We start from the raw sequence: 25,975 nt of genomic DNA, 5'->3' as shown, positions 1-25,975 counted from the left end.
AAAATTTTTAAAGTCATTGTGGAGCAAACTTAATATGTTTGCGCGATACTCGCAGAGTGATTTCCAAGCCTCGAGAGATAGCGACATTTCCAATCCTCGATTATCGCCAATAATAATTTCCACAAAACTAGGTGTTCCAACATTAACACCAATTTCTAAATATTTACAACTCGTGGCTGTCAATGCATATCGCTTACACAGAATACGGACTGCGCGATCTTTAGATGAGCTAGTGTAAAAACAAAAAATGACCATATAAAGTTTTTATTAAAAAATTTTTTAGTTAGAAAAAAATTAATACTCACTCATTATTCGCACACGATGTGCTAGATGCATTAGCTGGCGTGTAATAATTCATATTACTCGCATATGATGTATTAGCCGGCACATTAAATTCCATATTTGCATCAGTTGGCACGTAAAAATCCATCACATTAAGAACGATAATAACAGATCAGTTTGATGCGCGTGTTACATTTAATGTGATATAATTGTTCCGAGATTTTTTTATATATATATCCCCACCACTAATAAGAAATGCATCAATTAAGTGGGGGGATTAAATCTTCAAACTGTGTAAGTTTTATTCCTAGGCAACACACACAGGACACATGTTGCATGGAATTATCATATACATTGGAAGTCCACAATTACCACATGATCTACCACATAATGCGTTTTGACTATCAATTTCATGTTTGCGAACGGCAATCATTGGCCCACCCACATCAGCTAAATTAATCATACATGGTGCACATACTGCAATAGCTTCACTAGGTGTGCAATAATAAAAAGACAGCATACAATGTTTAGTACGTCCATTAAGCGCGAAAAGTTGTGGTGAATCTATTTCTCGAGAAATACAATCTTCAAGATCTTCACTTTGATCACTCATATAATCACTATCGTTGGGCAATCCAATATCGTCCTCATCAGATAAATCCATTAATTCTTCATTGTCATTTACAGCATTTAAATCAGCCATATTCTCTTAACACGAAATATAAATTTAGTGAACTGTCACCCGATGGTATATATATATAGACCACATTTTGTAGGTAATAGTGGGGATCACAAGCATTAGTCTTAAAATAAAAAATGACATCATAAAGATTGCATCAGAAATGTAAGATTTGCGGGCACCACACGTGCTACCGCACTGCATTGGAAATGCAAGATTTGCAGACGCCGCACGTGCCAGTTATCTCAGGCAATGGTGTGGATTACAAGCGTTTAGTCTAAAATGAAAAAACAGTGATTTTATATAGGCGATAATGTTATGAAGATTGCATCAGAAGCGCAAATTTGTAGGCGCCGCTATTAAAATGTAATAAAAATAATATCATATAAAATTGCAAGATTTGCGGATACCACACGTGCTACCGCACTGCATTGGAAATGCAAGGTTTGCAGACGCCACACGTGCCAGTTATCTCAGGCAATGGTGTGGATTACAAGCGTTTAGTCTAAAATGAAAAAACAGTGATTTTATATAGGCGATAATGTTATGAAGATTGCATCAGAAGCGCAAATTTGTAGGCGCCGCTATTAAAATGTAATAAAAATAATATCATATAAAAATTGCAAGATTTGCAGACGCCACACGTGCCAGTTATCTCAGGCAATGGTGTGGATTACAAGCGTTTAGTCTAAAAATGAAAAAACAGTGATTTTATATAGGCGATAATGTTATGAAGATTGCATCAGAAGCGCAAATTTGTAGGCGCAGCTATACACATGTGCTGAAAAAATACTAAGCAAAAATTTGTAGACACCACATGTATGTCACTTATCACAATATGCACGTGCAAAACTGCTAACATTAGAAAAAATATAAAATTATCAAGCGGCTTCCAGTGTTTCATCTGTTCTCCATCGTTATGAAGGTTAATACTTAAAAATGCTGACATAATCGCTATGAATTCATTGAACTTACTTAAAAATGTAAACGTAGCAGTTTGTCATATACCGCATATAAAACTGTGGAGCATACATCACATTTTATCATTTAACATATTGAAATCTCGAGAATAAAAATGGATCGACGAGAGCAACAGCTGACAGCGCAAGCAGATCGATTGACTTTAGAAGAATTCAATGCATGGAATCAGCAATGTGAAGAATATATCAAATTATTGGAGGACCAGGGGCGAAATAAACGCGCAAGATTATCAATCGGTGCGAAGCAATCACTAGTTGCATGTATTGCACGTATCGAAAGTTTAAGAGATTTAACAAAACAACGTTTCATTCATGTGGGTGCTGGACATAATACAAAAAATAAAGGACTTCGATGGAGTGAAATTGACACAGCTTTTGAAAGCCGCATATTAACTGGTGTGGTAATTAATTCAAACTATATCGAGCCTCGCAAATTTCTGGAAGATGCGCAAGACATTGTATTAAAGCATGTGCAAAATGTTATGCATAAACATAACAATATAAAAATTAATGTTGTATTTAATGGTGAATTTGTGGCTAACAATAAAACTGCAAATAAAAGTGTGTGCACAAAAAACTGTGAACTCTTTCGTTCAAGTGATCTACAAGAGTGGTACGAGTCACACATTATCGAGCCTATTCTCGCATCCTTGGATGAATTTCAAGAACGTGACAGCGGGTGGGCACTGTCGCGTATACATAATTTGATGATAAATGTAAATAAACACAATCCATTACATGCTGGGTGCCATGTGATATTACCACAGGAAATTAAAATGAAAAGAGCTGTGATAAATATACAATCTGCTGACAATGCATGTTTCGCATGGTCAGTGGTAGCCGCTCTATACCCAGCCGAGAAACATGTGGATCGAATAATATCATATCCACATTATGCGACAGTGTTAAATCTTGAAGGTATTGAGTTTCCAATAACTATGAAACATGTTAAAAAATTTGAAAATCTTAATAATATTTCCATCAACATATATACGATTGAGAAGAAAAAAATTCTGCCAATACAACTCACAGATAAAGTACGAGAGAGACACATTCATTTGTTGTACACACAGCGAGATAATGATGTTGGACATTTTTCATTGATAAAAAATTTATCACGTCTTATAAGTTCACAGCTTAGTAAAACAAAGAGTAAAAATATTTTTGCGATCGGTAAGTATAAAATGTAAATAAAAATGTTTTTTCTTTTATACAATAAAAATTTTTTTTTAATGCATTTATACAATAAAAATTTTTTTTAATGCATTTATACTCTTTATTCCAGATGCTTACATTACTTTAGTTCAAGTGAAAGATTAATGGTACACAGCGTAGATTGTGGAAAAATTAATGAGTGTGCAATTATATTACCATGTGATGAAAAAAAATGGTTAAGTTTTGACAACTATACTAGAAAGGAACGAGTTCCATTTGTGGTATATGCTGATTTGGAATGTACCCTAGAAAAAACGAATGCTGACTCCACCACATCTACATGCGCACACCAACATCATAAGGTTTTTAGCATAGGGTATTATGTATGCTGTTCATACAATAAGTCGCTATCAATGTATCGGTTTCATCGCGGTAATAACTGTGTTGCATGGTTCGCCGAGGAACTTAAAAATTTAGCGCATAATGTAAAAACAATTTTATCAGCTAATGTACCCATGGCTGATTTTACACGAGACGAGTTGGAAAATTTTAACAAAGCTACACATTGTCACATATGTGAAAAACCATTTGTATCAGATGACATACGAGTCCGCGATCACTGTCACTTAACCGGTCGATATAGAGGACCAGCACATTCAAATTGTAATATAAATTATATGGATTCGAATTGTATTCCCATAGTTTTTCATAATTTATCGGGTTACGATGCACATTTTATTATCAAAGAAATTGCAACTGCCTATGAAGGAACTATAGAACTGCTTCCCATAACGAAAGAGAAATATATATCATTTACAAAAAATGTTAAAAGCACCACTGATAATAGAAATAATTGTATAAAATTAAGGTTTATTGATTCATTTAAATTTCTAAATACAAGTCTTGAGAAGTTAGCATCATTTCTAAGTAAAGATAAATTGCGAGTGTCACGATATGAATTTTCTAATCTAACTAATGAAAATTTTGATTTATTAACACGTAAAGGAGTCTTTCCATATGAATATGTTGATAGTATTGAAAAATTGGAAGATGTATGTTTGCCTCCACGTGAATCATTTTACAGCTCATTGACTGATGATACAGTATCCGAAAATGATTATGCACACGCTATAGATATCTGGCAACGATTCTCAATTCAAACGCTCGGAGAATACAGTGATCTGTATTTAAAAACAGATGTCTTGTTATTAGCTGACATATTTGAAAACTTTAGAGACAGCTGTATAGTGAGTTACAAACTTGACCCCGCATATTATTACACCTTACCAGGTTTTACGTGGGACGCGATGTTAAAACACACGGGTGTAAAATTTGAACTTCTTACTGACATTGATATGGTTATGTTTATTGAACGCGGTATACGCGGTGGTTTAAGTCAATGCTCAAGCAGATATGCATGTGCCAATAATAAATATATGCAGTCATATGATTCATTAAAATCATCAACATATTTAATGTATTTTGATGTTAATAATTTGTATGGATGGGCGATGTGTCAACCGCTACCATATGCCGATTTTCAATGGGTTGACAATGTTTCTAATTTCGATGTGATGAGTGTGCCACCAGACTCACCCAATGGTTATATTTTCGAGGTTGATTTAGAGTATTCACAACGTTTACACGATGCGCATGCCGACCTACCATTCTGTCCAACGCGCGATAAGCCACCCGGTAAGCGGCAGGACAAGCTTCTCGCAACCTTATATGATAAGAAGCGTTACATCATTCATTATCGCAATTTACAGCAATGTATTAATCATGGACTGCATCTTACAAAAATACATCGCATATTACAATTTAAACAATCCCCATGGCTACGTGTTTATATAGAACTTAATACCAAATTTAGAACGCTTGCAAAAAATGATTTTGAAAAAAACTTGTATAAATTAATGAATAATGCAGTATTTGGAAAAACTATGGAGAACGTGCGTAATCATGTTGATGTAAGGCTCGTAACACATTGGGAGGGCAGATTTGGTGCTGAGGCATTGATCTCAAAACCGAATTTTCATAGTCGTAGCATTTTCGCCGAAAATCTGGTAGCGATTGAAATGCGCAAACTTGAAGTGAAATTTAATAAACCGATCTATGTTGGAATGTGCATTCTGGACATATCTAAAACATGTTTATATGAATTTCATCATGAGTACATGCAACCTCTTTATCAAAATAAATGTAAAATTATGTATACTGACACAGACAGTCTTATATATCATATAGAGTGTGAAGATGTTTATGAGATTATGAAACGTGATATTAATAGATTTGATACAAGTGATTACGCTTGTGACAATGTGTATGGTATTCCACAAGTCAATAAAAAAGTACCAGGTTTGATGAAAGATGAAAACAATGGAGCGATCATGACTGAATTTATTGGACTTCGAGCAAAAATGTATGCATTACGAGTAGATGGTAAAAAGATACAAAAAGATTAAAGGTGTTAAGAGTAATGTTGTCGCCAAGAAGATAACGTTTGATGATTACACACGATGCTTGAAGGAGGAAATAGAAATGACGCGTCAGCAAACATGTATAAGATCTAAGCTGCACGAAGTGTATACTATACGTGAGGAAAAAACTGCTTTAAGTCCATATGATGATAAACGATATATTATACAGGATTCTATTGAAACATTACCATGGGGGCATTATAAAATACCGTTGTAAAAAATTTTTATATATTATACATTATACATTATACATTATATATTGTTAATAAAAAAATTTTTAATTATATAAAATTCTTATAAAACGTTATTCTTGCATATCCATGAGTTATGTGAATTATTGAATCCCAGCCACTTTACATAAACATTATTTCCTTGTTTTCGTAACACTTTTTCGACAAGATATACATCAGGATTATTTACGTGAAGCAATTCCTGTTCATAGAATCCTCCAGCGATAGGTTTTCCACAAGAATCCTCCAACAAGTATGTCACAGGATTAGTTTTTTGCACTTTGACGATTGTAAATACTTCCGTAGTCCAATTTGGTGTATAGCCTTTTTCAAATATTGTTTTGAATTTGCTAACACGTACTGAATCGCCAGTTTTAAACCGTGCTGGAGCAGCAATCTTTATGCGGTTGTAGACCGTTGCCAAGAGTTTGCCTGCGTTTGCAGGGGTAACATCGACAGGTCGCATACCAATAGTTCGATGTTTTCGCATATTATAATCCAAAACAAGCTGCTGCAGTGAATCAAGCCATTTATAATTTCCATTGAGTGTAAACATTTTCCACATAGCGTTTTTAAGCGTTCGATTAAATCGTTCGACAACTGACGCTTTCATTACAGTGTATGTAGAATAATGGTTAATATTATGTTTTTTTAAGAGTTTTTGTACGTTTGCGTTGTAAAATTCTTTTCCTTTATCAGTTTGAAGATTATTCGGACATCTTTTATTATTGCGAAAGATCTTTGCAATCGCTGTTGCAACTTCGATACCGCTTTTTGTCTTTAATGGTACAGCCCATGCATGCTTGCTCAGCACATCGATAACGGTGAATATGTAGTGGTAACCTTGGTTGACACGTGTGTATGGACGCATCTCGACCACATCAGCTTGCCACAAGTCATCATACCCGCGCACTATGACACGCCTTCGAGAAAAATTTCTTCTCGCCGGTGTATGCAATTCGTTTACCAATTGTAGTTTTTCTGAGCTTATTTTCTTTGACATTTTTAAAGCTATGAGATTTACCGCACTATTAAAAATTTTTTTTCATAAATATGAACAATAGCAACACCGAAAACGATAACAAAACGGTATTAACAATAGAAAACGGCAACGGCAACGGCAACGGCAACGGCAACGGCAACGGCAACGGCAACGGCAACGGCAACGGCAACAACAAACGGCAACGGCAGCTGTTTAATTCTGTTCACCGCGAATAAATTTATTGCGAAGCGTGTTTACCACAACCTGTAGACTACTCTGTAGTATTTCTATTTTCTTATTCAGTTCATTTAGTTGATCTTTTAAATTCTGCACTTTCTGTTGAACATTATTATTAAGTTCCACAATTTCATTCTTTAAAATCTGTAAATTTTGTTGAACATATTGTTTGTTGACAGCATCATCATCGTCCAAAGGTTCAGCTACATGCTTAATTTTGCATGATCGCGCGTCGTAATCGGTGGATGTTACACAAAGAGCGTTATCGCGCACGTAATTTCTAACTAACGCATTATATCGATAATGTTGATTAGTATTGCTTCCTCCACCATCTTTAAGCAATGTTCCAAACTTGTTAATCGGCATTTCGATATCAAATGATTAAATTGTGTATGCATACTTCAATTTATAATAAGCCCCACTTCGCGAAGTTCCTCAATAATTGATAAAATCTCATTGTCGTGAGCGTTATGACCTGCATAGCGTGAGGCTTCGAGCAATCGAAGACGATCTACGAGCTCGTTTGGATCATCCCAATGAACATAATCGATTTTATTATTGTTTAATGTTACAGCGTATGGTATACCTTGTCCAATTTTTTTACTCAGCACAGGAGCGATTATATTCTTATATTTGTGACCTTTGTTACTCTTTACTTGATTTTGAGAATTGTAGTCACGTTTATGTGCATTCGTTGCCATGAGTATACTTTTATAATTTTCTTTATCGGTATCAGTATAACTGCTCTCATCGGGAAATCTCATAAAAATCAATTCGTAAAGTCCCACTGTTCCAGGATACTTTTTACCATCTATCAATATATTATCATTTTTATCTAAATCAACACGCTTGTTGCCAATCATCGTTCCATTGTCGTTGAAATAAACTCCGTAAACGCTATCGATGTTAATAGATTTTTTTCCGCTTAAAACAGCGCCTAGATACTTTTGCCCCAACGGTCCATAATGAGTTTGAAGAGTCTTCCAACCTTCTGATGTTCGCAACTTTTGTCGAATAGATGTTACCAACGGTTCGTCTGCGGTATCGAAAACGTCTTCAATGGAATGTGAGTGTGAACGTTCCCTTGATGAAAAATTTCGTTGTTGCGCGAACTTAGGCGTCTCGTTTAATGTGGACGGTATGGTGCGTGATTGTTTTAACGCTGATTTAATTGGAGTCGATGCTGTTATCGGTGACGTTGCATTTGATCGTTTTCGTTTTGGTGTCAATCTACTTTCATCTTCTTCTCCCAATAAAGATATCAGCGATGTATTTATTAATCGATTCCGTTTTGGTGTCGATCTACTTTCTTCTTTTTCTTCAGGTAATGATATTGGTGATACCGTAATTAATCGTTTTTGTTTTGGTGTTAAAACATCTTTTTTTTCCAGAAAATATGAGTCGTTCTTTGATATGGCTGATTCAACTTCGTTGTTTCCAACGGTGTTTTCCACAATCTGTTTAAGAGGCTCAACGATGGGTTTAAAATGTCGCTCCAACGCGATATCTTCTTCCATCTTTCCCGTCTTCATGGCATGATACTTTTTGCGAATCGAATCACTCGTTTGAGCAATTTTCTTCGCAATTATCTCTCGATTTTTAAGTTCACTGTTGTTATTCATATTGAGCTTGACAGTTATCAATCGGTGTATCAACAACAACTGATTACATTATGATACCACGAAGTCGTTAAATCCCTTTCTATAGCGACCGTTTGAAATAGCACTGTCCTTATCAATCACCACAAATCCATACTTTTGCTGCCAACATATTCGACACAATTTATCAAAATCTTCGAATGACATATCAGTGTTAACATGATCATTATATATATGTTTCATATTTGTAACATCTTGTTTAAATAGAATTAAAAAATTCGTATTGTCACGTATAAGATGCTTCGGTATTTTCGCATACGTTTGACAAAGATAAAAACTGTCAACGTTCACGTGTCGCCCCATTGCAAAGTATTCTCTTACCGCATCCTGCTTATCACATGCTATGTCATCAAAAATAAATATAGAATTCGGAAGTGCTTCGCTCGGTGGAACAACATCAATATTATTTGAAAATGTGAAATAATTAATTTCTTCTATTGGTGCCAATATCTTTTTCAAATACTGATATTTTGGTTGTTGCAACGATTTCGAGTATACATAAACGTTTTCAAATCGTATACCATGCGGACTTTCCAACAGACTTATTAATACATTAGTTTTGCCGCAATTTGATGGACCACAAATGATAGCGCGAATAGAACTCGGTAACATGTTTCCATGTCTATGTAACACACACTCGGATAATAACTTGTCATCGAAATTCACCACCTTGATTGGTGGCGCTTGCTGTATGAACCGCATTCTACCTTCTAAATGAGATCAATATCATCCATGCTGATATATTTATAGTTGTGTGCATAAAAATTAAACGCTCAGTATTCACTATGTTTTTGTTGCTGTCGGACGATTGTAATATCTGTGATTTAACCGCTGAACAACTACAACATATTCCAAAAATATTCTTATTACAACGATTTTCGCAACATATTGACTATTTGTGGAATAAGCTTCCTGAACACTTAAAGGCTGATTTAGATGTTCAACAATACCGTCGATGTTTAAAACATTATAATTTATTGAGTTATGAAACGCATGTTGACGGTCCTGCGCCATTAATAAAAAACTGTATTGAATGTCTGAGAAAAATGGGCGAGGCTTGTTAAACAGAGCGATTAACGCACTTCCGTTTGAATTGCACATACCAGGGTACCAGTTTTGCGGCCCAGGAACTCGATTAAACGAACGATTTGCCAGAGGAGATCGTGGAATTAATCCGTTGGATGCGGCTTGTCGCGATCACGATATAGCCTACTTACGTAGCAACAATCTCGCAGAGCGCCACGTGGCTGACAATATTCTTGCCAATAAAGCGCTGCAACGTATTAACGCAGAAGATTCAAGTTTTGGTGAAAAGGCCGCAGCCACGACCGTATGGGCAGCTATGAAAGCAAAAACGAAACTTGGTATGGGCTTATGTGTAGCGAGGAAGAATACGCTGAAGAAGAAAACGGTGAAGAAACGAACACTTCCGATAGCAAAACGTGGTGGCGTTATACCGCTTCTGCCCTTACTGGGTGCTATCGGTTCGCTCGCTGGTGGAGCCGCAGGAATCGCAAAAGCTGTAAATGATAAAAAAGCCTCACAACGCCAACTTGAAGAAATGAAACGTCACAATTACGCCATGGAAGGTCGCGGTGTTTATCTCGCTCCATACAAACGTGGTGGTGGAGTTCGAAAAAATAATGGAAATAAGAAAGGAAAAAAAAAAACGTCGATGAGACGTTGAAACTTCCCAAAGGTGCTACTACCGATATACAGTTGCGACAATTAGCGAAACACATGCGCATTCCATATTTTAGAGGCGTTTTTATGCGTGACACTTTACCGATTGGGGGAATACATCAAAACGAGAGCGGTATTGTGAATTTAGATAAAGTTGAAGGATTAGGTACCCACTGGGTGGCATATGCGAAAAGAGGAAATCGCGCTATGTATTTTGATAGTTTTGGTAATCTTCGACCGCCACAAGAACTTGCTCGATATCTGGGGAATGATGCAACACAAATTGAATATAATCGCTTACCATATCAACGATATAATCAAAACAACTGTGGGCAATTGTGTCTACAGTTTCTACACACGATTGATACACAATTTAAGAACAAACATTATGCGCTGTAAACTCAGTATCAAACATGTCGCTGACGCTCACGTTATCGGGCAAAAGTAGTATCCTCGCGGTGAGCTACTTTCCCGCTATAGATTTAAGCGATGGAGAATATGAACTCGGGCTGGCTGATTTTGAAACGTATTTTACAATTCCTAATGTAAACTCATCAAATAATACATTCTATTTCAATAATGCCGATGATGATAATGATGGAGAAAGTATTACCATTCCCGACGGCTCATATGAACTATGCGATATTGCCGAATATCTAAAACGTACGCTCGACGAGCTTCATATCAATGATGTTGCAAAGAACGCGATTTCATATGGTAATGATGAAAAAGATTATCCTTTAACGATTAAAGCTAATAACAATACGATGAAAAGCGAGATTAAGTGTATTTATCAAATAAATTTCACCAAACCATGCAACATTGGATCGTTGTTAGGATTTTCATCAGATCGCATACTCGAGCCGTTACGTTGGCATGAATCGGATGCACCGATACAAATTATCAATGTAAATGTTATTCGCATTGAATGCAGTGTAACGGGGGGTGCATACAGTAATGGAAAACGTGTACATACAATACATGAATTTTCACCTAAGGTTCCACCTGGATATAAGATATCTGAAACTCCAACACAGATCATTTACCTTCCAGTCGTCGTACGAAGCGTTACTGATTTGACGATTCGCATTGTAGATCAGAACGGACGATTGCTTGATTTTCGTGGCGAAGAAATTACCGTGAGACTGCATGTGCGGAGACGACTTTAGTGTGAGATGCTCGTTTTGAATAAAACATCGAACGTGAGACAAACTAAATACGCAGCTTCCACCAAAGGGTTCAATTATTGAAGAAAAACTTACTACATCAAACGTAGAATTTTTAAAATCATTGGGTTTCATTGTGTGCAACATCTAAAATGGCTGATATATTGATTATTGATGATAAGCCGATCTTTGACAATAGTATTGTTAAAATTGAAACTCATACATACAACCCATATGCTAACACAACGTTTGGATATAGTGATGAAATACGGATACCAATACAACAACAGGATTTGTATACGTTGCCATGTGACAGTTTTCTCTATATTGAGGGAAAAATAAAAAAAAAAAAACCTGACGATAAGTTAACAGCTGCGCTAGGAAATAATTGTGTAGCGTTTATGTTCGATGAAATCCGTTATGAACTCAATGGTGTAGAAATTGATCGCAACAGAAACGTTGGAATAACTAGCACTCTTAAAAATTATATATCGCTAACATCTGATAATGCTATGATGCTGCAAAATGCTGGATGGAGTGAAACATCAACTACGTCAGAAGGATTCTTTAATTTTTGTGTACCCCTCAGCATATTGTTAGGTTTCTGTGAAGATTATAAACGAGTGGTTGTCAACGCTCGCCATGAATTAATTTTAATACGCGCTCGCAATGATAATAATTCCATTATAGGAGATTCGAAATTAGAGCCAGAAATTGAATTGCATAAAATACAGTGGCGAATGTCTCATGTCATATTAAATGAGGTCAATAAATTATCCATGCTGCGAACTTTGGATAGTGGGCGATATTTAAGCATGACTTTTCGCTCATGGGATTTGTATGAATATCCTCTTTTGCAGAGTACTACAAAACATTCTTGGGCCGTCAAGGCTGCAACGCAACTTGAAAAACCTCGATACGTTATCTTTGCTCTGCAAACCGATCGCAAAAACGTTATGTCTAAAAAATCAACCATTTTTGATGATTGTAAATTAACAAATGTGAAACTTTTTCTCAACTCTGAATATTATCCATATGATGATCTGAATTTAGATTTTGACAAAAAAAGATACGCCATTCTTTATGATATGTATATACGTTTTCGTAAAGCTTATTATGGCAACAGTTCTTATGAGGCTTTTTGCAATGTAGCAGCATTTCTATCATATGGACCATTTGTTGTTATCGATTGCTCTCGACAGAACGAGTCAATCAAAAGCGCCACTGTAGACGTGCGATTAGAATTTGATTGCAAGGAAAATGTTCCTGCGAATACAACCGCATATTGTCTTATTTTACACGATCGCATAGTTGAATATAGTCCACTGTCTAACGTTGTGCGCAAGGTCTTATAAAAATTGCTATATCAGCAGTTTTTATCATATATAAAGAAGCAATTTTATCTACACGTCATTATTGTTTCAAACACGCGTTCATCATCATGATTGCGCCAACGTTTGTTGATCTTCAAGGTTTTAATATTGGGCGGCGATTTATTGTAAAAGAAGTTGCAGTGCTAAGAAAGGGTACTGTTCTAACTCATTACATCTTTAAAAATCCTGTGCCATGGAATTTTTTGAAACAATCTGAAAAATCATGCATTTCTTGGACAATAAAATATCATCACGCATTGTCATGGGAAGAAGGAACTGTGCCATACAACATGGCAAAACAATTAATTACAACAGCTGTAACAGGTGTAGGCGGTGATGAAGTGTCACGTCTTATATACGTCAAAGGATATGAGAAATGTGCATGGTTGGCTGATATGCTCGACGATGATGTTAGAGAAGATTACACCATTGAAACCTTAGACGCTGATTATGAAGATATTGAATCTTTAAATATTTTAGATACTATTAATACCATGCGATGCGGAAATCATCTTACGCATTGCGCTTTACAGAATGTATTTAAAATATTCAACTGGTGGTCGCAGCGCCAAAAGGAATTATAAAGATAAAAATTATGTTAACGAGAATGGCGATGAAGTGTAGCATCTTATATCAAAGGATACGAGAAACGTGCATGGCTGATATGCGCGACGGCGATGTTAGAGAAGACCACATCATTGAAACCTTAGACGCAGATAATGAAGATGCCGAATCTTACAAAATATTTTGGATCCTATTAATAATCATCTTAAGCATTGCGCTTTACAAAATGTATTTAAAAATATTTAACTGGAGCATCAAAAGTTGTAAAAAATTTTTAATAAAAAATTTATGTTAGCGGATGGTGATGAAGTGTAGCACCTTAAAATATTTAATTAGTGGTTGTGTCAGGAGGAGTTATAAAGATTAAAATAAAAATTATTTTATGTAAAATTATGTTTTTATTTTTAACAAATATAAAATATATAAAATATATAAAATATATAAAACATATAAAATATAATTATTAACATATATATTTTAATCTTAATCTTAATCTTAATCTTAATCTTAATCTTAATTTAAATCATGTTTTGGGGCTGAAATATATAATTATAAATTAAAATACATTATATATTAAAGAATATATATTAAAGAATATATATTTATTTTTACCTAACTCCAACTTTCCGGCGCAAAGGCGATGTCCTCCTCCATATCAAATAAGCGGCGCAGCCCGAAGACATCGCCACCTTCATGAGGGCCCATCCATATATATATATTATATTGTCTATCACGATAGCGTTCATTTTTAATTGAATATTTTTTTTTTATATTTATATATCCTTTTATATGTATTTCTTCTGGATCAATCCATTCCTAAAAATTAAATTATTTTTATTTCTATATTCTTTTATTATTCAAATATATTTTTTTGTGTAAAGATGACTTACGGGCTGTATACGTGGAATTTTTATTTTTACAACATGTCTAATTTGCACCTCGTCAAATGGCTCGCTGTCTATATATATGCGCTGAAAAAGTATTATGATACATTTTTTTCATTAAAATAATTTGTATTTTTACGTGATAATACTTACCCCAATGGCTGAATATACCACATTAATATGATTCTCTATACAATCATTGTAAAATGTGTCACTCATTTTTTTCTTTTTAACAAAAAACTTTACAGTTAAATGCTTCTCAAAACTATGATGTTTCACAACTAGATAGATTTTCATCTCACAGCCTCTCTTTATATATACATTTTTTGCATATTGATGCATTTTTTAACACGTGTCGATTTGACAGCATTTTTTTCTTAAGTGATTCGCACGGGTATATGTCATACACCTTAGGATAGTAGATGATAAAAAATTTCAAAAGAAAGATTCGCATAAGTATATGTTTTAAATGTTTATATTATATTTCAAAATGTTTATATTAAATATATTGTTTATAAGACAAAAAAAATATTTGCAAATTTATATTTTTTAATATAAAATAATTTCACATTATGTGCAAGAATGCATCTTGAGTTTCAAACGTGTAGCTATAAGAAAAATTTGTATAAGTATATGTCGCATTTTTTCGAGATACATCTTTTCAAATGAAATAATTTCTTAATCTCTCATTGCATGATAAAAATGCATCTTAAGTTTCGAACGTGCTAAACGCTGTAAAAAGATTCGCGTGAGTATATGTCACACCTTCGAGACTGCTGTTGATAAAAAAATGCTTTCGTTTTACTTTCTGACTATCTGCAGTGAGTTCACAGCTGTAGCCTGTCAGTCGTATGCTGATTTTTTCAAGTGTAACATCTAATTTCTCTCAAATGGAAAAGTGTTCGTCGCTACTGCATATTCTTGCGCGTCGTGAGTTGGGGGATCGTACCCCATTCAGTACAGGCGGTGCGTGGTGTGGTACACACCAAAAAAGCTGTATAGCTCAATCTAGCATATATATAGACAATCGTTTACGTGGTAAAAAAATCGAACTTAGTGAGCAATTAACAATTATTAGAACATCTCCTTTTCTTCCCAAAAATCCTGTGGGTAACGATTGTGAATACATTATAGACAAGCGAATGAACTTGTGCACCCACGGGAAACGATTCGTCTTCACAAACAGCGAATTGCCACCGGTGAAAAAAAAAATGCAGCAAAATTAAAAAACGTAAGTTTTTATTTTATTTGTAATATATATTAACAGTGGTTGCTATGGTGGGGAATAAACACGGGTTCTAACTCAGGAGGAGGGAGGAGGGAGGGGAAGAGAGACCGGGTATGAAGGTGACGGATACCCCCCGGTCTCTCTTCCCACCTACGGCTACCTCTCCCCGCGCTCCTCTCATCGCGGTTTTTTCCCCGTCCCCTCGCCTCCCTCAACGCTCCTGGGTTAGAACCCGTGTTTATTCCCTACTATAGATTGCAGTGGCTTATGGTCAGTTTGCAAGATAAATTTCCTGCCATATAGATAGTCAAAGAACTTCTTTACTCCCCAAAAAATACCCATTGCTTCCTTGTCAATTTGTGCGTAACTTCTTTCAGTTTTATTGAGCCTCTTACTCACAAAAGCAATAGGCCTTTCCGTTCCATCTGGGAAACGATGACTCAACGTAGCACCAAGTACGTATGCACTTGCATCCGTCGCTACAATAATAGGCTTCTTTGGATCAAAGTGACATAAATTTCTAGGACTTGCAATTTCTTTTTTAATCTCAAAGAAAGCTTTATCACAACTTTTTGACCATTGAAATTCTTTGTCTTTAGAAAGTAATTCATATATAGGGTGCAAAATACTCGATGCATTTGGTACGAATCTATTATAGTAATTTACTAATCCCAGAAAAATCTTTACTTCACTAATATTACTTGGTCTTTTTGCTTTTGTGATGGCTTCAATTTTTTCTTCTGTTTTGTGCAAGCCCTGCTTGTCAATCTTATATCCTAAGTAGTGAATGCTATCACAATCAATCTCGCATTTATCCTTTTTTAAACGAATTCCTGTTTGTTTACATACTTCTAGAAATTTTCTGATTCTAGTAATAAATTCGACTTTACTACTTGCCGTAATCTTGACATCGTCATAAAAAACTTTGATTCCTGGTATTTCTCTAAATAAATCGTCCATTACGCGTTGCCATATCGCTGGAGCATTTGTTATACCGTACAATAGTCTGTTTACGCGATATAAACCCTTCTGCGTTGTAATTGTTAATAAATCTGCAGTTTTATTATTCGTAGCCACATGTAAATACGCTTCTCCTCCCATGCTGCTGAGTATTAACTTGAAATATTTTGCTACTTCAATTCCCATCGTCTCGCAATACAGTTCGAAACGTTCAAAGTAGGCACTAACTTCCTCGCCCTTGCTCACATCAAAAGGCTCGAACAGCTTAAATGATTGAGATACTGCTTCCGCCATATTTCCTTATTTCCGCACGTGGTCGTATCATAACCTCCAACTCGAAAGTTTTTGTCTCACTAATGATACCCTCTTCCTTGGTCCTACCGACTGCGCCAATTTGTTATATGCGGTATTGCTATTGAACTGTATTATAATAATTAACATGGATACATAAGTAATTAACGTAATATAATATTTTACCCCAGCTGTGGGTTCACATATGTTCTCTGCTAAGATCCTAAGCAAAAGTGATATCTAGATAGGATACTGCAATGCATAGCCATTCACGCATGCGCACTCACACACAACCGTATAACTATACAACAGATTTATTATACCCACATTCGACGGGAGCGAAAACAACGTAAAAAAGTTCGTTAAAGCATGCGAATATGTAGCGCGAAAAGTAGACCCGGAAGACGTGGACGAGTTACTGGCGGCTATACTTTACACAAAACTCACGGGACGAGCACTCTCGCGATTTGAATCAAAACAAATTCTAAATTTCGCGCAATTCATACGCGAAATCGAAGAAGGCTACGTACAGCGACGAGGTACAGCACACCTCCAGCTGGAATTCAACCAGCTACGTCAGCGCACGGGAGAAAGCGCGCAAACGTATGGAACCCGAGCCGACACGTTAGTAACCGAGCTATATGACGCGTTGAGCGAAGACTCCAACTACTCGGCGGACAAAAAACGCGGGATATGGAACTCGCTCCAGAAACAAGTATTGAACAATTATCAGACGGGTCTGTTGCCGCATCTACAGACAATCGTCCGGCCGCGGAACTACAGGACGTTACAAGAAGCGGTAGCAGGAGCTGCAGCGGAAGAAAGACAGCGTAGCGCACCAGTACGCACATACAACGAGCGAGCGTACATCGAGCGAAACTTCCCGCGCACCCCGGCAAACCGCCCCCCCGTGCCAACATGCAATAGATGCGGGAGACAGGGGCACCCGGGATTTCTGTGCCGCACCGGCAGATACGCGCCCAGGTACGGCTTGCCCAGAGCCGAAAATATACCGCGCGTTAGTACTACGGACAAATTTTGCAATTACTGCAACAAGCCATATCATACGCGCGAAGAATGCCGTAAGTTAAAAAGAGACAGCGAGACACCGCAAGGAGCACGACGCGATAACCGACTTCCCCCGCGAACACCCCGACGTACGACCACGGTGCATTCAACCTTACCGGAAGAGAGAGCGAGAGCACCAACGAGACAACCGACACACGACGACACGCGCGGAGATAACGAAGCACGCCGCTACGAGATACGGCCCGCGCGAGATTATCAGGTGTCACACATCTCGGACGACAACAAGAATCGTCACTTGGATCTAGTCACCCTGCCCGTATTACAAGCCACGAGCGGGAAGATGACGTTCTTGCTGGACACCGGTGCAGCTATCACCCTCGTTAAGGTGGGGAAGCTGAAGGGCGATACACCGATTTACACTGAATCGATGGCCCTAACTGGCGTGACCGGACATAAGGCGCAAACGATAGGGACAACGCGCGTATTAATTTATTTGCGAGACAGCACGATCTCGCACATTATGCACGTAGTGGCCGACGAATTTCCCATTGCGTACGACGGGATACTCGGGATGGATTTTCTTAAAGCGCAACGTACCGTATACGACGTCGAGAACGGACTTTTGATAATTAATCGCGCCGCGATCCCGTTACAACCATACGTACGCACGACGCTACCACCGAGAAGCGAAACGATAATACAAGCCGTTACCGATAGCAACCAGATCGGAATAATATAATGATGAACTTAAACCCGGCGTGTTTATAGGCAATTGTCTAGTTGCTCCTGAAAATAATACATGTGCCATAAGCATATTAAACACACGAGACACAGCCGTGCCATTCCTTACACCCGCAGTACACATAGAAGCGGAGCCACAATTGTGCACGGTCAGCGCGCTCGCGTTACAAGATAAACCAAATATAGCCGCAGTGCAGCAGCGAAGAGAACACGTTAAGAAGCAGCTTAGATTCGACCACTTAAATAAAAAAAAAAAAAAAGCGAATTGACAAAAATCTGCGAAAGCTTTTGCGACATTTTCCAGTTGCAAGGCGACCCGCTTTCCTTTACTGACTCTGTCGCGCACAAAATTGTTACGGAAAAAAAAGTAGGCCAATTAGCTGCCGCCCTTACCGACTGCCCGAGAAACACAATGTAGAAGTAAGGGAGCAGGTAAAGAAGATGCTCGACGAAGGAATTATAAGAACCAGCGCAAGCCAATGGAACGCACCCATACTAGTTGTCTCCAAAAAAGCCGACGCATCCGGAAAATCGAAACTAAGAATAGTCGTCGATTTCAGGAAATTGAACGATATTACAATAGACGATTCTTTCCCTATTCCAAATATGACCGATATACTCGATCAACTCGGGCACGCGAAGTATTTTACGACCCTGGATTTGGCATCAGGATATCACCAAATCCAGATGAAGGAAGAGCATAAACAGAAAACCGCGTTTTCTACACCCGAGGGACATTATGAATTCAACAGGATGCCTTTCGGACTTAAAAATGCACCGGCAACATTTCAGCGCATGATGAACTCAGTCTTATCGGGCCTGCACGGTATCAAGTGTCTCGTGTATCTAGACGATATAGTCATCTACGAATCAACGCTAAAGGAACACAATAAGAGACTCGAAGCCGTCTTCAAACGTTTACGAGAAAATAATTTAAAATTGCAACCGGACAAGTGCGAGTTTTTACGAAAAGAAGTACTATATCTCGGACATCTGATAACCGAAAATGGAATTCGACCCGATCCTTCCAAAATTTCCGCGGTAAAAAATTTTCCGGTACCAAAGAAGTTAAAAGACATACAATTTATCGGACTTGCCGGATACTATCGAAAATTCATAAAAGATTTCTCGAAAATCGCGAAACCCTTAACGATGCTCACGAAAAAGGACGAAAAATTTCGATGGGAAATGGACCAACAGAACGCGTTCGAAATATTAAAAGAGAATTTAACTACCGCGCCGATACTTAAATACCCCGATTTCACGCGCTCGTTTATCGTTACGACGGACGCTTCGGATCATGCAATCGGAGCCATCCTCTCGCAAGGGGAGATAGGAAGGGATCATCCGATTGCATATGCAAGCCGTATATTAAACAAGGCCGAAAGAAACTATAGCACGACAGAGAAAGAGCTACTCGCGATAGTATGGGCGGTGAAACATTTCCGACCCTATATCTATGGAACAACATTTACGATTGTAACAAACCACAAACCATTGATCTGGCTGTTCAACGTAAATGATCCTGGGTCCCGCCTGATAAGGTGGAGATTGAAACTCGAAGAATATAATTACGAAATAGTCCATAAAGACGGTAAGAAGAACACGAACGCGGACGCGCTTAGCAGAAACCCCCCGCAGCTAGAAGAAAAGCTTCCAATACACGTACTAAAAGAAGAGAACACATACTCAACAGAAGAAAAAGCGAAGCTCTTACATGAATACCACGACACACCGATAGGCGGACACCAAGGCATCACACGTACATTACATCGCATCAGATTACAGCATGAGTGGCCAGGCATGCGAAGAGACATAGAAGAATACATAAAGAAATGCGAACAGTGCCAGAAAAATAAATTATCAAGGAAGACGAAAATGCCGCTAATAATCACAGACACGCCTACTAGACCGTTCGAAAAATGCGCCCTAGACATAGTAGGACCGCTACCGATAACGAACAATAACAATAAATACATTCTAACATTTCAAGATAATCTCACGAAATTTAGTAAAGCGATTCCTATCCCGAACCAAGAAGCCGCGACCGTAGCAAAAGCGTTCGTGACTCAAATAATTTTTGAACACGGGATACCGGAATTCGTTCTTTCCGATCAAGGAACGAATTTTACGAGCAATATTTTCAAAAATACTTGTAAACTACTACGGATGGAAAAAAATACAAACAACCGCATATCATCCGCAAACTAACGGCGCACTCGAACGATCGCATCGAACACTGGCCGAGTATCTACGGCATTACATCGACGAAGATCAATCTGATTGGGATGAATGGTTGCCATATGCAATGTTTACATATAACACAACCCCGCATACGGCAACCGGATTGTCCCCCTTTGAACTTATCTACGGACATCGTGCTACATTACCGACAGCACTGAAGACCGCGCCGAAAGAAACGTATTCATACGACGATTACGCGAATGAATTACGCGAACGATTACGGGCTTCCAACTCTCTCGCACACGATCACGCGAAAACCGAAAAAGAAAAGGCGAGAGAAAATTACGACAAAGATTCCCGAAAACGCGAGTTCAGAGTCGGAGATTCTGTTCTTCTTCACGACGAAACGGTTCGACGCGGCCGGTCCAAGAAATTAGATGCGCTGTGGATAGGACCGTACATAATAGTACAAAAGCATAGCGATGTTAACTTTAGCATAAGAAAAGGTAGAAAAATAATGAAAGTACATGCAAATAGATTAAAAGCGTTCATAGAACATTAAGCATAAGCAAAAAAACAAATTAGTCAGTAAGCAAAAAAAAAAAAAAAATTTTCCTTTTTTCTCTCCCCATCATGCACAACACAATAAAATAAAATATTTTTTTTTTACTCACGAATAAAGTCGCCGGCGACTAAAATTACCTGGCGGTACTCCAGGTCTCTTATGGTCCGCATCTGAAGACGCGGCTCCAAACGATGCCACAAATATCTCACCTGGTGCCGCATCCGCAACTCTATACAACTCGAGCACACTCTTGGCCTGAAGGCCAAGTAACAACGCTCACAAATATAGCAGAATTGCTGCGTATCCACTACAAAAACAAAACAAAAAACACAAAAAGAACAATAAACCATACGGATACACACATAATATATTTCTAACTTAAATAAACTCCTATTTACTATTTCCTTCTTTCCTTTTTCCTTTTTTTTCTCGACTAACTGACCGACACTTCCTTAACGATCGTCAGAGACTTACTAACGAGACGAACGAAAAATTCTGATGTTGAAGCCGAGAGCGAATTTTGATAAACCAAAGCTCCGAGAAAGTAATTGTTATCCGTGCATAGAACTCTATACCAAAGATAAAAAGTACGTACCTTTAGCCGACGCTGCATCTTCATTCCCACGATGAAGACGACCCGCGAAACTCACACACCTATCCAGTACGATGTGCTAACACCTTTACACACACATATTTAACCAGTGAACATTTCAGATTAACGTTTATCACCGCGATGGGCGCAATCGAAACCGCACCTTACACAATTACACAGTTCACCCACGAACCCGGATTATTTTATGAAGACCACGGACTTCTCCATCTATCCGACACTACATGGAAATTAGTATTAATAATAAACATCGCCGACTTTGAAATTAGATTTAAGAAATTACAAAACCAAGTCGACGACGCGGAAAATGCCTGTAATAAACTACATGAAGCATATAACGGCGAATTATTAAAAGATAAATGTCATAATTTAGCAATGTTGGTTACAATGCAAAATAATAAACTAATAACCGCATTAGACAGATTAACCGCGACCTATGAAATTCAACACGTTAAAAGAGGTCTCATAGACTTAGTAGGCACAGTAGAGAAAACTTTATTCGGCATAATGGACGCCAATGACGAAAAAATTATTCAAGAGCATTTACAACTGCTAATTGCAAGCCAGCAAACGACTCAACACGTAGCGAAAAATCAACTTAAAATATTAAACGGTACACTAAGCCATATACAAGAGTTAGAGATTAAACTCAAGCAACACGACCACGTCTTAACGAACGCGACTATCCTCCTAAGTCAGCAGATAGATAGAGTAACGCGGCAAATGGAGATGACGGAACATCTTAACACACTAAGAATACTCGTGACTGACCTACTGACTGACATACAAGACACCATCGACTTTATCTCCTGGACTAAAAAAGGTATCATTAACACACGGCTATTACCGATTGACAAGATCATAACAGAGCTACTACATGCAACGATTCAATTACCCGAAGGGTCACAATTCCCGTTCGATACCAATCCTAAGAACTGGAATCAAATCGAAAAATATGTATCGATTACAGCGCATTACCGCGATCACAATGCTCTTATGATAATTATTAAATTTCCAGTCGTCACCGATACGACATACGAATTAAAAGCGGTCATACCGTTCCCCGTGTATGACCACGCTAACATTTTCAAAACAATTAAAACCGCGCACGAATATATCGCGTTAGACAAAGAAAACAACAAATATATAACCTTAACCCGCGATGAAATTAATAATTGTATCCGCGGAAATAAAAAATTATATGCGAAAACAATTTCGCGACGTACCACATATCGGATAACGCACCTTGCGAAGTCTTAGCACTCGCCGAGCCGGGACATCAACCCGAGAAATGCGAAACCCGCCATATCATATCTAATGTTAGCATATGGACGGCACTAAACGAGCCCCAAGCGTGGCTATACTCGACCGCGTCACAGACCATTGAACTACGATGTAAACATAAGCCAAGTAAAAAAATAAACATAATCAGATCAGGAAAAATAATACTAAGAGACGCGTGCCAATTAAGTACGAACGACCTCACGATACAGTCAAAAACCCTGCTAGGAGAAAGCGACATCAATATTTACATACCAACGTATAATATTACTATAATACCAATTAAAGATAGAACCAATATAGCTAAAATTACGTCACAATTAAAAAATATACAAAGGAAACCGATTGTACGAAATAAAAATGAACTACTACAACTAAGCTTAGATTTAAACAAACTGCGTTCCGAACTAGATAATAATAATGTTGCGTCCAGAACAAAAACGATAATAATATATTCCGTAGGATTAAGTACAACATTAACCGTACTTACGGTCATTATTATAACTATTACTATAATAAGAAAAAAATACTGTAATAAAAATAAACTATAACTAACTACAAAAAAAAAAAAAAAAAAGAAAAACGTATCACAAACTCAACGTCTTTCTTTTTTTCTCCCCGAGGAAAAGGGAACTTGTAAAAAAAAAAGGCTTGAACAAAAATTAAAACACTCAACCCTTTTTCTTCTCCCTAGGGGGGAGGGATGTTATATCCCGAGCCCTTAGCAACAGAGGCTCGGGAATAACGCCGGAATGTCGCACGCGCGCGACCGTTTAGCTTGATCGGCAGAATGCCGCCGATCAAGGTAACCCGGCATTTCCGGCCGGGACGCGAAGTCCGAGGACAGTCGCGGTTGCCACCCGCGATTCCGCTGATTGCTATGAATTTTGGCATAGCAACAGTAGGAGATATATAGGGGCAGCCGCGGCCCGGACAGTCAGTCGCTACCAAGTATCACGCGTAGAATATATAATAACGAATAATCAGTGCAAGTGTGAGTCTGTAAAAAGAAGGGAATAAAAAGAATTCAATCGGTGTAACTAAGAAGACGACTTTATTTTCCTTTCGACTACAATTTCCTCCGGAGAACGAACCCCACGGCACCCCCGCGGTGTAACAAATTAGATACAATTAATCGCAAATGTAAATAAGAAACAACAATATACAAAAATAAAATTAAGTTTTAAGTAAGTAAGAACTAAATAGGAATATAAATTTATTGTCAAATCACATTTATATATTTGGTTGTTCCTGTATGTATAAGAGTATATTTTTAAACGTAATTATAAAGTGTTTATATAAAAAAAAAAAAAAAAAAAAAAAAAACAGAACTTTCGTTTCCGATTGCAGAGCGAACGTTTGTGTGTCTGAGCGAGTGCGTGTAGAAAAAGGTTTTGTGGGAGTAAAATAGTTTTCAGAGGTAAAGAGTTGGTTTGAGGGGAAAGAGGGAAGGGTTTTTAAGGAGGGCAAGTGAGGGTAAAGGGCAGAGGTAAGAATAAAGGGAGAAATCGGGGAAAGTATAAGGCGGAGGATTTAGAGGTTAGGTTGGCAGGGACAGGGAAAAAACCGAGAGTAGACAAAGGAAAGGAGATAGGTGAGAGGGTGAAAGAGGAAGTAAACGGAAATAAAGACAAAGAAAAGAGGCTTAGAACAATCTGGAAAATGAGTGAACAGATGAAGGAAAATACTGAGATGGGAAAAGAGGAAATAGGAGAGGAAAAAATGAAGAAGAAAGTCGGAAAGCCGGCAAAAATGGAAATACTGAAAAAGGAAAGATCCAATAGCTTGCCAATAATGGAAGCATGGAAACAAGGAGAAAAAAGGAAAGATAGGCAAGAGGAGAAAGGTGAAGTAGAAGGTTTGGAAGGATTCAGAAAAAGTGTGAAAGTGTATAGGTCACCGGTGAAAGCAACAGAAGAGGGTGGTGAAAGAGGAATAAGTAAGGAAGGTTTTGAAGAGGTGATAAAGGAGATGATAAGTGGATTTGCTAGGATCCAAGCGCAGATGGAGGAGATAAGGGAAATAAAGGTACAAATCAGAAAGGAAATAGAAGATTTTAAAGAAAATATGGAAAAAAGAAAAGATAGATTTAGAGAAAAGAATAGATGGGATAAAAAAAAAATAGGAGAAAAAAAATATGAGGGAGGTAAAATGGAAATACCAGCAGAGATACAGGGAAAGGTTTTAAGTTTGGAAGAGAGAACGAGAATGTTGGAAATGGCAAAAGAAAAAGAAAAGAAAGAATGGAGGAAAAACAATTTAATAATAAGAGGTATAAGGATAAAAAGTGAAGAAAAAAAGGCGTTGAAAGAACAAGTGGAAGAAATAATTGAAGCAACAGGTGTGAAAGCAAAGATAGAGGATGTAAATAAGATAGGAGGATTGAATAAAGGAGGTTATGGTATGGTATGGGTAAAGATGGAAAACTTTAAAGAAAAACTGGAAATACTAAGATGCAAAGGAAAACTAAAGGACAGGACGGAATGGATAGGAGACGATTTGACAGAATATGAAAGGAAAGTGGAATGGCTCTTAACGAGAGAAGCGGATAGATTGAAAAGAGAAGGAAAACAGGTAAAAATAGGATACAAGAAGATATGGGTAAATAAAGAAATGTGGATATGGGATGATTTGAAGGAAGAATTAAGAAAATGGGATGGAGCGAAAGAGTTTGAAAAAGAAGGAAATAAAAGGAAGAGGGTGATAGTGGATAGATTGAATGCAAGTTTTTAA

The 25,975-nt window shown here is 37.5% G+C and overlaps 5 protein-coding genes and 1 pseudogene across 5 annotated transcripts; 4 read left to right on the top strand and 2 right to left on the bottom strand.

Annotated features, from left to right (window-relative positions):
* Positions 1–508: 508 nt before the first annotated feature.
* On the top strand, positions 509–3,261 carry LOC139111693 (uncharacterized). The gene is made up of 2 exons (XM_070672169.1): positions 509–3,114; positions 3,227–3,261. Exons 1-2 carry the CDS (start codon positions 2,037–2,039, stop codon positions 3,259–3,261), a joined length of 1,113 nt encoding a protein of 370 aa, XP_070528270.1. The 5' UTR covers positions 509–2,036.
* On the top strand, positions 3,193–6,008 carry LOC139111412 (uncharacterized; annotated as a pseudogene).
* Positions 5,871–7,391, bottom strand: LOC139111692 (uncharacterized). Its single transcript, XM_070672168.1, has 3 exons — positions 7,047–7,391; positions 6,712–6,834; positions 5,871–6,317 (listed from the first exon to the last, which is right to left on the bottom strand). Exons 1-3 carry the CDS (start codon positions 7,389–7,391, stop codon positions 5,871–5,873), a joined length of 915 nt encoding a protein of 304 aa, XP_070528269.1.
* On the bottom strand, positions 6,407–10,463 carry LOC139111413 (uncharacterized). The gene has a single exon (XM_070671671.1). The coding sequence runs from the start codon at positions 8,645–8,647 to the stop codon at positions 7,427–7,429; it is 1,221 nt and encodes a 406-aa protein (XP_070527772.1). The 5' UTR covers positions 8,648–10,463; the 3' UTR covers positions 6,407–7,426.
* A 1,221-nt stretch (positions 10,464–11,684) lies between these two features.
* Positions 11,685–12,887, top strand: LOC139111691 (uncharacterized). The gene is made up of 2 exons (XM_070672167.1): positions 11,685–12,519; positions 12,643–12,887. Exons 1-2 carry the CDS (start codon positions 11,685–11,687, stop codon positions 12,885–12,887), a joined length of 1,080 nt encoding a protein of 359 aa, XP_070528268.1.
* A 12,017-nt stretch (positions 12,888–24,904) lies between these two features.
* LOC139111690 (uncharacterized protein PF3D7_1120000-like) lies at positions 24,905–25,975 on the top strand. Its single transcript, XM_070672166.1, has one exon. The coding sequence runs from the start codon at positions 24,905–24,907 to the stop codon at positions 25,973–25,975; it is 1,071 nt and encodes a 356-aa protein (XP_070528267.1).

Source organism: Cardiocondyla obscurior, linkage group LG24 (assembly GCF_019399895.1).
Source record: "Cardiocondyla obscurior isolate alpha-2009 linkage group LG24, Cobs3.1, whole genome shotgun sequence".
Classification (NCBI taxonomy): Eukaryota; Metazoa; Arthropoda; class Insecta; order Hymenoptera; family Formicidae; genus Cardiocondyla; species Cardiocondyla obscurior.
The sequence above is the reverse complement of the archived record's forward strand: the minus strand, read 5'-3'. Positions and strand labels throughout refer to the sequence as shown.

Coding starts and splice junctions, on each gene's coding strand:
- LOC139111693 (XM_070672169.1), top strand. CDS start 2,037: ATGGATCGACGAGAGCAACAGCTGACAGCGCAAGCAGATCGATTGACT. Junction 3,115..3,226: donor TAAAAATATTTTTGCGATCG/GTAAGTATAAAA, acceptor TCTTTATTCCAG/ATGCTTACATTACTTTAGTT.
- LOC139111692 (XM_070672168.1), bottom strand. CDS start 7,391: ATGCCGATTAACAAGTTTGGAACATTGCTTAAAGATGGTGGAGGAAGC. Junction 6,835..7,046: donor AGAGTAGTCTACAGGTTGTG/GTAAACACGCTT, acceptor AATTTTTAATAG/TGCGGTAAATCTCATAGCTT. Junction 6,318..6,711: donor AGGCGTGTCATAGTGCGCGG/GTATGATGACTT, acceptor GATTCACTGCAG/CAGCTTGTTTTGGATTATAA.
- LOC139111413 (XM_070671671.1), bottom strand. CDS start 8,647: ATGAATAACAACAGTGAACTTAAAAATCGAGAGATAATTGCGAAGAAA.
- LOC139111691 (XM_070672167.1), top strand. CDS start 11,685: ATGGCTGATATATTGATTATTGATGATAAGCCGATCTTTGACAATAGT. Junction 12,520..12,642: donor ATCAACCATTTTTGATGATT/GTAAATTAACAA, acceptor GTTTTCGTAAAG/CTTATTATGGCAACAGTTCT.
- LOC139111690 (XM_070672166.1), top strand. CDS start 24,905: ATGAGTGAACAGATGAAGGAAAATACTGAGATGGGAAAAGAGGAAATA.